The following is a 15,068-nucleotide window of genomic DNA, read 5'->3' as shown; positions in this document are numbered from 1 at the left end:
AGGCCTAATAAACAGATTCAGACAAAGATCCTATCTCAGCAACATCATCTCCTTCTCTGATATAAACTCTGTCTCTGATTTGATTTCTGCAGCCCGTGATTCTGTTACTTTCATACAGCGAACCAAAGTGACCCAAATCTGGTTTTATTTTCTCAGAAGTGACTCAGATCTGTTTATTTTTTCATAACAGCCCGACTTAAGATATGAAACATCCTTTTTTTCGTCGACCAGGAGAAATCTGCCTCAGGAACATTCAGCCTGTGCACCAACGAACACACACAGAGTTACATAAAGCTGTCATCGCTTTGGTGCTCTGTTGGTTGTGGCTGCCTGTTGCAGCAGCTCTCTCTTCTTTGTCCATTTCTTGTAATTTTTTCATCTCTTTTTCGTCATCTTTGTATTTGGATTGGATCATCACTTTGTTTGGCTCATTTGTTGTCATGGACACCAAACTGGTTTTGTCTTCAGTGATATTTTTACTACTTTTTCTCCTGCGTTTGTCTGGAGATCCTACATGTAACCATGGCTGCATTGTTTACATGTGAAATCAGCTGTTAGCATTTCAATGCTAACTGGTGCAAGGCCAGATGTTTCCCACAAGGTGAGAAGAAGGAGGTGCTGGTTCTCAGGTGTGAGCTAAGAAGTGATGACATGGACCTGTCCTTCCATCCATCTTTATTGGGAACGTAAGATCTATCTCCAATAAGATAGACAAGCTAGCTGTGCTAACCCAGCAACAGAGGGAATACCAGAAGGCAGAGTAGCATCATGCTATTCACAGACATGGCTAACAGAGCTAACATCAGACACCAACGCCACATTGGAAGAGCTTCACCTGCTGTGAGCAGACAGGATCCAGGAGACAGAGACTGAACAGACTGCTGAAGAAGCTCAGTCCTGGACCCTGTGGAGGTGGAGGCTGGCTGACTCTATTCTATTCTATTCTATTCTATTCTATTCTATTCTATTCTATTCTATTCTATACATGGGTAAATCTCATTGTAGTGAATATCACTTGTCTTCAATAGGCGTTGCTGTTGTTTAATGGTGATGCATCTAGAGATTTGTCAACAGTAAGACTGAGATCATAAATCGTCGAAATCCGATGTTTAAGCCCAAATTGCAAACTTCCTGTTCAGAATTTCTAATAGTCGTAAGAGACTTTCTTGTAGGTCTAGGCATGGGAGTAATGCACGAAAAATTTCAGGCTTCTAGCTCAAAGTAGCTGGAGGGGCTGCAGTTTTAAGCCACTAGGGGGTGCCATCAAGAATATATTTTTGCGCAAGCTCCGGATTCATAAATTTTCACACCTGACAGAATTTTGTGGCATGTTTCATTTTAACTTCTGGGTTTGGGGCTAAATGGCCTTCACCACACCTGGGGTTGGTTGGCTCATGCTGTAATTAAACACAATTTTTTAAAAAGGGCGGTGATTTTAGGCACAAATTAGGAGGAATATTCTTAAAATGAGTCGTACTTGGACCTGACGTTGGCAACAACCAGAAAAACAGCCTGTTGAGGAAATTTCTCTGACTGTTAGGCATGCAGTGTGAGCACAGGTTGGGTTTTAACAGGACAAACACTCACCCATAGCTGGTCGTCGTGTCCCGGTGGACTTTTCTTGATGAAGGCTCCGTAGTAGGTGGCGATGTTTCTGTGATGGGAGTACTTCTTCAGCATGTTGATTTCCAGCTTAATTTCCTCCTCTTCATCCTGGAAACAAAAGATAAAGATGAGGAGACGCAGCAGTGAGGAGGTGAGGCTGATTTTAATACCTCTGAGATGTTTGAGGAGTCAGATTTCTGCAGATCAGGTTGACAGTTTACAAAGAGCTCTTCTGATTTTCCTCTGCGTGCTTTATTTGTCAGATTTGTGCAACTCATTCAAAGTCCAGCAGCAAAGTGAGTGTTTTTGGAGGCATTTCCTGCCAGGATTTGAAACAGAAACCCCCAAAGTGAAGTTTCCCAGATTTGAAAAGACTTTCAGGAATACAAGCCTTTGATTTTCACCCTCCATCCCTCTGATGTTCAGAGCTCTAGCCCCTCCGTGTCCTCATCATTGTTCTGAGCGGATATTACTCGACACACCTGCACGTACGACCTGAACTGTGAACGATAGCAGCAGCAAACAAACCAGGAGCCTCTGGTTCTCTGTCAGGATCCGGATATTACAGCCCTGAGTCAGAGTCGTCGCAGACACCAGATCGAGCGATAATTCCTCCATTGCTGCACCGTCACTGAGGCCGTGTGACATTTATTTGCAAGTGATTTGCATCAGCCGAGTTGCTGTGTCTGATCCTGACCTGAGCTGACATGACACGACTTTCTGGGTGTTAGTGCGGCCGTGGTGGGCAGAGAGACGGACTCCTGAGCAAACTGAGGAAATCTCAGAGGAGGGAAACGGTTTCTGCTGTAAAATGAGCATTTTTAACAAACACTTACATAAAACAGTTACATAAGCAGAACAAAGAGGAGCAGAGTGATGTCAAACTATAGAGCGTTAAGTTATATAACAAAGGCTTTTAACTGTGAGTGATGTGTTGAGGTTTAATACACCTTTACATCTCTTAAAAACATTAACAAGCTTTAAACTCTCGCCGCAGGGAGCGACTTCACACCGCTCGCCGTCAAAGAACAAATTCAGAGCAGAATACGATCGGTGTAAAACGTTCGTTTCTGCAGAAACGCATCGTGTTATCGCGTTTTACAGCTGCAGAAGCAACAGATGACAGACAGCCAACAACTCGCCTGACATTTCCAGAGTGTGGTTCAGAGCTTAAAGGGCAATTCTGCCAAATTATGGCATTTAGGGATAAAATAAGAAGTCAGCTTTTCGTCACGGTGCTCAGTTTTAGTATCTCTGACGAACAGAAACACCTGTTCACCTGAAATGATCCACAGTTCTTTAAAAAGCAGCAGTTTTCATGATGTGTCCGTCACTTGGAAAGGGCTTCAAAATGTTAGAAATGTCTCCTCCTGTGTTCTTGTTTCTGCTGCTTTCTTATTTTGCAACTTAAGGCGTTAAAACAGAAGTTTTAGAAGAGGATATTCCAGATTGTTCTCTCAAAGACAGAAATTTGAGAACTTGTCGATACACACGTTCAGGTTACACCTTTTCAGGTTACCTTTTCATTGCTTTCCATGTCTGTCATATAATGTTAATAATTTTTAAACAAGAGTAAGATGTACAGAATTTTTTATTTTTATTTGAAGCACAATTTTATAGAAAAAGACAATTTATAAAGTGTGTGACATGCTTCAATGAGCTGAAATTTAACATTTTAAACCCAAACGTGAAGAAAAATAAAATATTTCTAAAAGAAAGAGCCTGTTTCTAAAGTGTTTCACTGAACTAAACTGACATTAATTCATTTTTCTATATGAGAAGAATTTCTGATTTGAATTCAGTGAATAGCAACTCCTCTTTGGCAATGTTGTACACAACATAGTGTTCTCCTGAAGCCTAGCCTGTTTTTGTGGTAACTCAAAGGTTTTTTTTTCTCATCTGAGCTTAAAAATGCTTTAAATTTATTAACCTGGCTGATGCACGTTTATGTTTAATATATTTTACACATTTACAGTTATATTCTTGAATATTATATTTCTGCAATCAAATGCACTGATAGTTGTTAAAGTACAGAATAAAGTTAAAGAGGAAAAAATGGTGATAATATGTACTGTGCACACCCTGGCCACCCCTACCTATTGCTCTGCTCTCATTGAGCCCCCTGAGTCTGAAAGTCTGGACACACCCCTGCAAAGTGTTATGAAGCTAACAGGCTTTCAGGTTTGTTAAAAAAAAAAAAAAAAGCTGGGGAAGGACTTCTGTTGTTTTTTAAAGAATGAGAGGAAAGATAGCCAAACTAAAACTCCTGTCCCAAACTAAAACTCCTGTCCCAAACAGAAAGCAGAAAGAAGCGCAAGAAGGATGAACGATCAGCTGGTGTATAATTTGCGCTATTCAATTCACAGCACGAAAACTTCACAGATCATCACTGCAATTTCCACAAACTGATCAGGATGAAGTAAAAACAAATCATACAAATTGACAGGGGGTACCTCTGCTGGTGCTGACTTTATGTGAGGATATAAAACATAGAGCTGAAAGTTTTCTCCGTGACTCACGGGATATTTCCGTTGTGACATGTGCTTCATTACAGCAAATAAAACCCAGAGTTAGATGATAACACGTCTGTAACCACTGGTAAATGATCAGTGGAATCCATTTTCTCCAGTAACTGTGGAACAAGAAAAATTTGATAGAAAATTTGATGAAACTAGAATAATGTCTTATTACAAGTAACTTTTCCCTTGTTCCATTTGCAGATTTTTTTTTACTTCATAAAAAGCAATCCAGACCTCAATTTTGTCTTTAAATAACTTGAAATCAGACATTTATCTGGACTGGTCAGGTGAATGTGGCTCCTAAAAAGACATTTTCAACTGAAAATAAAACAAAAACACCTGATAAGATTTCAGTTTTTTGCAGTGTACGTGATGTTTTGGGATAAAGCTGATCAGTTTGTCACTGTAAGCCGTTCTTTCTCTCCTGTATTTCGCTGTAATCTGCTCTGACTGCTGCAAAGAGTTCAGCTGGAGTTCTGGCCGTCCATAAAGATGATGAGGTCAGCCCGGTTTGTCGGCCGGTCGGCCCGGTCATTCAGCCAATCCCTTGAGTCAGCCGACCATTTGGTTACCGCTGCAGCCAGGCAAGCCAGTCATTTCAGCCGGCAGCGAGCCAACCAGTGAGTCAGACGACCGACAGAGCGGAGTGAAGCCAGCCTGGTCCTTCTGCTGATCCGCTCATCAGCAGAAGCACCATCAGTCACCCAGCAGGTGAGCCAGACGACCTGTCACTCAACCAGGGGGACGCTCAGAGGGTATTCAGACCATAATCTGTGAGAAATAAAACCAAACTATGGAGCTGGGAGAGTTTTCAGAGCAAGTCAGAATAAAAGGAGCTGCAGACGGACGGAAAACTTCCAGATCAATGTCGTTTTTGCTTTTTTTTTTTACTCCTGGGCCTCCGTAGATTTGTCTGTTTTAATACAGAATAATCAAAATTTAAGGCAGCTGATCTCCTCTCCTTCACTTTGACACACAGATGGATTCAGGGCTGTGTTTACATTAAAGAAACTCGTGTCTAAAACCCTCCCTGACTCCGGTCTCTCGGGGTTCCTGGTTTCCTCTCAGACGTGTCAGTCTCCCTCGGCCTTCATTGAGGCCAAACCCGTCTATTTTCCATCGTGCTTCCATTTTGCGGCCGCCCTCTTCCCCAGGGGGTCGCGGCTCTGTTTTGCTCCACTTTGTGCGCTGTTAGCAGCAATATGGCCGCCGCCAAGTCTCCCCACCATGTCACGACCAGGAATGATAATGAGTAGCTTCAGGACGCCGCGTTTTGAGCGACAGACTGTGGGATTCATGATCATGGGAATAAAGTTATTAGAGCAGCCGTGGAAAGATTGATTTAGCCCCAAACGAACAAAAAGAGCAGGAAGAGGAGGATGTGTCAGAGTAAAAACACTACGATTATTCTCTGGAGACTTCATGGATCAAATCTGTCTCACAGAGATGTTTCACTTTGAAGAATCTCAGTGACAATTCAATTTCCACGTCCAGACTTGATTCCTCGACACCAACTCGCGATTCCTCGCCTTTGACACCTTCCCACTTTTCTCTTTCACACCTCCTGAGTGGACGGGGAGCCGCGGGCGGAGGTGGGAGGTGAGACGGAGCGTTGACTCACTTCCCAGTCTCGTTTGTTTGAGCTGCAAAAATTCACAGTCAGAGAAACAAGAGGAGGGAGAGCAGTGAGAAAAGCATTTCCCTCCCCAGGAGACGGAGGGGCAGAGGGAAAGATGCTGGCTGAGGAGTTTCTGCTTAATCCAGATCGATCTTATTCCTGAATCCTGCAGGAACACACATGGAGTACGCAGCAGAGAGGACGTCTGGATGCAGAGCTGCTGCATCTCTTTTTTTAAGGATGACTTCACTCTCTCTGCACCTCCCTTTGCTTTAAGGAGATGCTGGAAGAGAAACAGCAGGCAGATATCTGCAGGAATGAGAATGAATCAGAGGAAAAGGATGGACGATGATGTAGACGGGAGCAGGCGAGCAACAGCAGCTCCTCCCATAATCCCACTGCACTTCAGCTGAACCTCCTCAAAGGAAGAGAGGAAGAAAAAACTGTGTCTGATTTGTCTCCTTATCTCAGCTCTCCCTCACTGAGCTCCTGCCCTCAGTCTTCTTCTCTTACCGCCCTCGAAGAGAAACAGAAATGAAGAATAAAAAGATCCCGGTGCAGACGGTAAAAATTAAACCAGACATCTTTCTCTCAAGTGTTTTCAAGCTCCTCCTTGAGGATCAGAGGTGTTTCCAGACCAGGTGGGAAAGAAAAACCCTCAAGTGAGCTCTAGGTCTACCCCGGGGCTTCCTCCCTAAAGGATGAGCCTCAAAAAATTAAAGGGAAAAATTCCTTCACTTTTATAAGAGCCAATTCTACATTAAATTGAAATCTAGAGAATAATTTTCCAAACCAGAAGTTATTTTGAAATTTAGGAAACTCTACATGTTAAGTCTTGATTTTATTATATTTTGAAAAAAATGTCAAAAATTTTCCAAAATGTCAAAAATGTGCAATTTTTATTAAAAATAGTAAAATGAAAAAAAAAACTAACTCAAAATTTTAAAAAAATCTTTTCAAAAATTGGCAAAAAATCGAAAAAAAATACCAAATTTGAAAGTAGTATTAAAAATGCAAAAGTTAAAGAAAATAAATTTCAAAAATTGGCATTGTTTTAATATTTCAAACATGCAAAATTTGAGCAAAATTTTCAAAAATGTCAAAAATTCATAAAACTTTAAAAAAATATATAAAATTTAAAAAACTAAGAAAATGCAAAAAAAAATAGATTAATCAAATTTTAAATATTTGCATATTTTTTTTAATATTTTAAACATGCAAAATTTTTTAGAAAATTGCACACAATTTTTAAAATTTGCAATTTTGTTGAAACTTCATAAAATTAAAAAAATGAAATTTCAAAACTTTGCAAAAAAAAATTTTTTTAATAAATTTGCCAAAACTCCTGCTCCTGACCTGATTTTCAAGACTGAACCATGACACTGATGCAGAACTCCAAAAACCTTCTTCTTAAAAAGCAGTTGTGGAAAACCTTTAGCTTTATAAAGCAAAGAACAAACAGAACACTTGAGGACGTATCCAGGTAATGAGCAGAAAGCCCTCATTACAAACACTAAAGCAGTAAATAATCTGCTTATCCACGCTCACAAAGCTGGGTTTGCTTCTGCAATGATACAAAAACATCTCTCAAAAAGTCGTTATGATGATCTTTAACATTCTGAAAATCCTCTCTTTTTTATTCTGATGATAATAATATTTAAATTCATCAATCTGTGAAATATGTCAGCTAAACTGAATCCCATCGTCTCATTGGTGCATTAAATCCCCCCGAGCTGTTGAACACAAACTGTTTTCTGTTTGTTTCCCCACTAACTGCAGGTCACAGTGGAGCTGATGCACACACACACACCCTGAACAAGGCAATGTGCTGACCGGAGCATTAAACCACCTGATTGGTTGATTCAGCTTTTGTCGAGTCAGGGTGCACGCTGCAACAGAAAGCATCTGAGGGTGACGAACTAATTACAAAATAAAACAAAGAGCGACCGTCAGAGCTCTGGTCTGAAGTCTCTGCTGTTTGGTTTTTCAACATGAGTCTGGCTCTGCTCGAGGTTTCTGCTCATTAAAGGAAGTTTTTCCTGCAACTGTTGCATAAATACACAAAGTTTTACATTTTTAATCACTGAAATATGAAAATATTTGGAGTTATTGCTTTAAAACTGCATTAAAAACTAGAAAATCTAATCAAGAAATCCACAGAAAATTAGGTTATCTCTTCATTAGATTTTGAGCTGCTTGGAAGCTTCATACAGCCGTGTGCGCTTTCCATCCACTCTGTGTGATAGCAGCAGATAAACTAATTTTTTTTTCATGCAAAACATCTTTTTAATTCACCAAACCAGTTTAAAATCCACCTGATTTATGCAAAACTCCTGTTTCCTCTTTTAAGACACACCTGTGCTCCATCACACAGAGTCCAGTCCTGCACACCGCAGCGTCTCCGACTCCCTCCCACTCTCCATGTGGGACAGGAAGAGGAATGTGGGTCAGAGCACATATGCGAGACGTGCACTGGGAGTCCGGAGTGGACACACACACACACACATACACACACACTGGCTCTCCCACTCACACACACATGCACATGAAAAGAGATGTATAGCTGTGTTGTTTTGAATCTCTAACACGTGAGTTCCTGAACGTTCTGTGGTGCCCCTCACGAGTCTTAATGATATGCTGCATTTCCACGGATGTGTGTGTTTGTGTGTGTGTGTGTGTGTGTGTGTGTACCTGCTCAATCTCAAGCGTCTCAAGAGCAAACAACCTCCTCTGCTTCACTCTCATTCTTGGCAAGCATCCAAACAAACTCTGAGTGTTTATTTTAGTCTGAACCGAGAGGAAACGGCGCTTGGTAAACATTAGAGAAAAAATTAACCACCATGTCTGTAATGTTCCCTATGTGTGTATTTCTGCTCCGCGGTTAAACTCAGCGGCATGAATACATAAACATGTTCCCATCAAATGCTCCTCGTCCTTCTTCAGGTCCTCTCTGGTTTGGAGAGGTTTCTGCCTGCAGGCTTCAGAGAGAAAACTTCAATATTTCAGCGTGAACTTGATTTTCTGTTTGAGGAGGACTGAAAAATGTGTGATTGCCTGCAGGGAGCAACAAGCAGAGACTAAGCAGACCTCCTCAAAGGAGCTTTGACTCAATTTCAGGTTAAAAAATAGCTAAATCTATCTCAGCTCAATCAGTACGTTTACATGCATGGTCCGACTAAGGTCTTAGCTTGATCCTAGAGTCACAGTGGGGGATGCAGGGGCTGTTAACATGACAGTGGTTTTAGGATGAGATGCAAGTGTATTATTGTGTTTTGGTCACTCATTTACACAGAGCAAATCAAATAGTTCCATGTTTAGCTACCTAAATGCATCCTTGTGACTGTGAGGGAGTGGGGGAGTAGGGAATTTTTCCATGCTGGACATGAACACAGCATTGCAAGGTTATATGCTAAGGAATACAAATGTTAAATTGAAAAAAAAAAAACTCTATTTTTAAACGAATTGATATTTTTGCACCATAAACACAAAAAAGCACCAAAAATTGATACCGTTAATTACCAGTGCCGATTGCCAGGTACCGGGCATCAGTACCGCATCGTTTCAAATGTGAAAGGTACACATCCCTAACCAAAAGCTTCTTCTGGACAAGACAGTTATAGCGCCAACTACAGGCCCGTCATGCTTACTACAGCATTTTCAGTCCCTGAGAGTTTTCGTGTAAACACAGATTTTTTTCTCTGTGTTTCTTCGTCATGGACTGAAATGTTGACGTGTTAACCGGCTCTAGTCTTGTCTGTGTAAACACGCAGAAAAGAGAATCAGACTTCTGGCTGAGAACATCTCACTCCGCTTCAACAGGTGGCGCTGTGTCCTTTTTACTTCCTCTTTCAACTGAATACCAAGGGGGACTTCCACGTCCTGCCAAATGCAAGCATAGTTCAATAACAATCGCATCATCTAGGTGCACCAATTGAGCTATGCATAGTCTGATCTTGGTCTGACTATAATGTTTACATGCATTCCGATAGTCCGATCTTGGTCTTGGTCAAAAAACAAATTTTTTCTGGCCAAACCAAACAACCTCAAACACAAACTCCTCCGAAGAGCTGACCCTGATTTCATTCAGATGCAGAAGTTTGTCAACAAATGTAAATATTTAAACGAAACGTCTTGAATTTTATCTGTGTTTGATGCTGTAACGAGCTTGGAGCGTGTCGTGACTTCAGCTGAAGTGTGTGTGTGTGTGTGTGTGTGTGTGTGTGTGTGTGTGTGTGTGTGTGTGTGTGTGTGTGTGTGTGTGTGCAGCTCAAACCAGCAGGCTCCTCAAACACAGACAGCACAATCCTCTTCCATACAACACATGACCCAGATTAGAGGATTTAAAGTGACAGTCTGATGATACACTCTTTAAGGCGTCTGGGCAGGAAATGGTCAAGTCACCTCAAATATGTGTTTGTGAATATTTCCCTCATCGTCTCATTTTTGTTTTACGACAAGCAGAACAACAGGCTGGAAAACAAAAATCCCTTCCTGCTCCAACCGTCGTCACAGAGAGTTTTATGAGACACACACAAAGACACACACTCAGATTACACAGCAGAAACAGCCCTCTGGCTCCTGACTCAACTCTGTGGAAGCTGACAAGCATGAAGCACACACACACACACACACACATACACACAGACGCACACAAACCAGTGTGACACACTAATCTTCAATCTTAAGGACGATTGGCTGAACTCCCCTCAGGAAATTGAAAATCTGTTGAGCTTCAGACATAAACTCGGCTTTATCCTCTGAGAAGAAACCAGCGCGACAGTTGGAAGCGGTGTGATTATGAGCCTGAGAGGCGGGACGGTTTTAAGTGAGAAAACATTTTCACTATATTAAAAAGTCAAAATAAACCTTTTTTTTTCTCCCCATCTGACATTAAATCAGATTAAACTTTTCCTGTTTTTGGTCAGTTAGGATTACCAAAATTATTCCTATTGGCTAAATGCCAGAATAATGACAGAGATCATTTTTTAGACATATTTTCTTACTTTCTTGAGAGTCAGAAACTTACATACAGTGGGGAAAATAAGTATTGAACGCGTCAACTTTTTTCTCATCACATTTATTTCCAAAGATGCAATTCAAGCGAAATTTCTACCTGACATTGGTATTAACTCAAATAAAATAAATAATGATTATGTGGAATTAAGCTAGCTGGGCTAGAGCAAATTGATGGTCACCAAGCAGTTAAATAGCACACACCTCATGATGGGTAAAGGCAAAGAGCTCTCTGAAGACATTCACAACCTGATTGTTGCTCAGCATCAGAATGGAACTGGTTACAGACTTATATCAGAGCACCTGAATATTCCAGTCAGCACCGTTGGGGCCATTATTCACAAGTGGAAGAAGCACCACCTTACCATCAACAGGCCACGCACAGGAGCTCCTTGAAGATTTCTGACCAGGGAGTCAGAAAGATAGTCAGAAGAGTACTCAACCAGCCAAGGACCACCCTGAAAGTGCTCCAGAAAGACTTGGAGGCAGCAGGTACAATTGTTACAGAGAAAACAAAAGGCAACGCACTCCACCGCCATGACCTCTATGGACGCTCAGCCCGCAAGACTCCATTCCTCAAGAAAAGGCATGTTGAAGCTGGTTTAAAGTTTGCTAAACAGCATCTTGACAAGCCTGTAGAATACTGGGAGAATGTTGTCTGGTCAGATGAGACCAAAACTGAACTTTTGGGCTGTCATACTACAGACCATGTTTGGAGGAGAAATGGCTCTGCACATCAGCCAAAAAACACTACACCAACAGTGAAGTTTGGAGGTGGAAGCATCATGGCATGGGGTTGTTTCTCATCTCATGGTGTTGGCAAACTTCATATGACTGACGGAGCAATGAATGGAGCCATGTATGGGGAAATTCTTGATCTGAATCTGCTGCCATCCACCAGGATGATGAAGATGAGACGTGGCTGGATCTTCCAGCAGGACAACGATTTAAAGCACACGGCAAAGTTGACTCTCAAATGGTTTCAAAAATGGTGTTCAATACTTTTTTCCTGTGTTATCGCACTTAAAAGAAATCTGGTAGAAATTTCGCTTGAATTGCATCTTTGGAAATAAATGTGATGAGAAAAAAGTTGACGCGTTCAATACTTATACTCCCCACTGTATTTAAACTTCTGGTTTCAACTGTAAATTCATCATCAAACTCATTGCAACTCCAGCAGAAATAATTCTATGTAAAAGCAAACTGACATCACCCTGCTTGTGTAGGGACTTTTATTTTGAAAATCTGGTTGTATTCACACATGCAGCTCAACCTGAAAACTTTAGGAAATCTTTAGAAGTTTTGTGCATGTGTGAAATCCTCCACAGCGTAACAACACCAAAATGAAATAAATCCACCAGTGTTTACTGACCTCGGTGACGTCCATGACCTTGATGGCCGCCAGCTGTCCCGTCTTGACATGTCGACCCTGAAGAGAGAAAAACAAACGAGAGGAGAGATAAGAGAAAGGTAAACACTTGATTCCAGTCCCACGTTGAAACTTCAGCTCATGGTTGAGTACTTCAATTGTGCGACAGTGAAAAGAACAATGAGACAATTTCCATTTTCTATTTTCGGCGAGCCTTCGACTGCAGAAGGAGAGCAACAATAAAATCTATTTCGGAGCGTGTTATCACAGTCTACCTAAACATACATGGTGATTTGGTTAGTCATAAACAAAGCCACTCTCGTACCGAGTAATTTGCATCTATTTCAGCGTAAACAATAAAAGGCAACGGTCCAAGTCGTCCGTGTTCCTTCCCCAAACGAACACAGTGTTTCCAACCAGACTGGTGCAAACACTTTAATTATGACTGTCTGGTTTTTACAGCCACAGAGGGGGGATGTTCAAAAACCAGGAAGGGACAGAGAGACACGAAGAAGAGCCTCAGAGGTTCAGTCAAACACAAGAGTCTGCAAACAACCCAGCAATGAAAGCAGACACTACATAACAGGGGCAGAGTAATGGAGGGGCTCAAGGGTCCCAGGCCCACCCTAAACTTTTAAACATTTAATTTCTTATAATTTTTATATAAACATTTTTTAAACCTATCTATAAAAAGCATTGAATAATTTATCTCTTTATATTTGTTTTGTTAGCCTCAGACGCTCTGACTTCGTAAAATGAGCCATGTTTTTTAGCCTGCTAGAAAAAAAAAAAAGTTGTGAAACACTCGGCTGGTTCAGAACATTTGTAAGAAAGACTGTAGATTTTTATCTATTTTACTTAACCATAATTAATGTCTCTGCTCCTACAGTTTTTAATAAACGAAACACTGTGGTGCAGCCTACTGGTGCATCAGAGCGCCAGTCTTTGGTCAGTATCACAGAAAGTGATTGCAGGTAGATCCATCTGATGCAGAAAAGAGTTATAAAAATGCAAATAAAGCCAAAAAAGCAACCAAATCTGTCATTTTTATAAATTAAATAAGTAAACTACAAACTTTTGTAACTTGAGGCCCAGCTAAAATTTTTCTGGCCCACCCAAAACTAAAATCCTGGCTCCGACCCTGCTACAAAAGACCCAAAAGGGACAAAAATAAATAAATAAAAATATCATTTTACAGAAAACAAAATTTCCAAACATATTGTTTAAGGGCCTTAATGAATAAAAATGTTGTCTTTGCTGAAAATCAGCTGCAATTTGTCCAAAAAAGCTTTAATTATTTGTTGTGAAAGTTGCTGTTAGTGTCAACTTTGGCGCCCCCTGTGGTCAAAGTGATATCTCAACGTCTTAGCCCTTTAGTCTACATGTTCCTGTCATGTTCCCTGACTTTCTGCTTTTATTTCAATCACTCATCCTTAATGCTGCTGTGAAGAAAGTACAAAAAAAGCTTTGTCTGACACCTACCCCATCTCAGCAGTGGCAGGCATTAAAACTAGGATGTAGAGACCAGTGCATCTTTATGCTAATGGCCTTATCTGTTTTTGTAGGTCACAAAAAGGTTTTAATGTTCAGTTCAGATATTTATAATTGAGGGGAAAGGAGTCCCCACAGGAGCTTTAAACAGGAAAATAGTCTTGGAACATCAGCCGAATCTAAGTCAACATTTGGACTAGCACTGAGTTAGCATATGCTAAGTTATCAGGAGGATGTAGACACATGTATTTGAGAAAACTCTTAAAGACTTAACACCTCATAAAGGCCAAACTTGTCATTTTTGTCCATAATGCATCAACGCACTCAACAAGAACTTAAGTTTCAGTAAAGCAGGAAAAATAACTTCTCCAAACTAAATCTAGACTTTAAAAATAACACTTTAACTAGCTTAAAATAAGCTCCAGTGAATGCATTATTCAAACAGGTCGGTAAAAAGCCACAACAAACAGCGACTCGACCACAGACTCTGCTCCTGAAGTCCATTTTCATTTTACAGCCCGACCTCAGCGGGTTAACTTCATCAGCTCGATTGTTTTCACAGATGGAAAACTGTGGAGGACGTTTTATCAGACGAGAGAGGACGTTGGTGTAAGTTTGTGCAAACCTTTTTGTCTGCAGCCTGTGTGTGTGTGAGTGTGTGTGTGTATGAACCACATCATGATCAAATATCCTTTGTGTGAACCGCACTGAGACACCTGAGACCCCCCAGCTCCTGAGTGAGTTGGCGCAGTCCACGTTTTGAGTGATGAGGGATTAACCCATTTCAGTTTGGCCAAAAGGGACGTGTCTGTCTGAGTGTGTGTACATGACTACTTCTGTGTGTGTGTGTGTGTGTTTCTGTGTGTGCAGAGGTCAAGGCTGATTGAGAGAGCACAGATTTCGAGGATGCAGCTCTTTTTCTGTGGGAACCTAAGGAGAGGAATAAAAAAAGTGGTGGAGGGGGAGAAAGCGAACCAAACTCGAGTTAAACTCATGATGCAAAAAACAGACAAAGAATAAAACAAACGTGAGGACGTTGAAAAAACACACGTGACTTTCTGAGAGAAGGAGAGAAGTTTATCTCATGGAGAATGAGGAAGAAATGAGGGTAAAGACAGAATGTAGGTGGGCTGATGTTGTGCTGTGAAGCGTATCAGCTCTAAAAACAAAGGCAGAGGAGTGACAGCTGAGGGAGAGGACAAACAGGAGTGAAGGGGAGTGGAGAGGAAAGATAAACAGAGCAGAGAGGAGACTGGGAACTTCACAGGGAAAGTTACTGAAAGTCACTGAAACAAAGCCCTCACAGGCTCTCACAGTTTCAGTCTCAAATGTTGCTGGATTATTTTGAAGCTTCAAAAGCAGCTCTGAAATAAATCCAACTGAGATTCAAGAAATAAAACTCAAAGAGGATTCATAAAAACATACTGAGTTCTTTTTAAAATGGGTTGGCTGC

At 41.0% G+C, this 15,068-nt stretch overlaps 1 protein-coding gene across 4 annotated transcripts in view; it reads right to left on the bottom strand.

The window, feature by feature from the left end:
• Positions 1-15,068, bottom strand: part of LOC141807964 (mitogen-activated protein kinase kinase kinase kinase 4-like) — a 102,510-nt gene that overhangs the window by 41,295 nt on the left and 46,147 nt on the right. For all 4 annotated transcript variants that reach the window (XM_074694176.1, XM_074694177.1, XM_074694178.1 and 1 more), the window contains exons 3-4: positions 12,128-12,184; positions 1,588-1,713 (exon numbers count right to left, since the gene is read on the bottom strand). In XM_074694176.1, the coding sequence (XP_074550277.1) occupies positions 1,588-1,713; positions 12,128-12,184 (183 nt within the window). The remainder of the gene's footprint in view (positions 1-1,587; positions 1,714-12,127; positions 12,185-15,068) is intronic.

This window comes from Halichoeres trimaculatus, unplaced genomic scaffold (genome assembly GCF_033239565.1).
Source record: "Halichoeres trimaculatus isolate MK-OKI-2021-1 unplaced genomic scaffold, fHalTri1.1 fHalTri1_scaffold_19, whole genome shotgun sequence".
Taxonomy (NCBI): domain Eukaryota; kingdom Metazoa; phylum Chordata; class Actinopteri; order Labriformes; family Labridae; genus Halichoeres; species Halichoeres trimaculatus.
The sequence above is the reverse complement of the archived record's forward strand: the minus strand, read 5'-3'. Positions and strand labels throughout refer to the sequence as shown.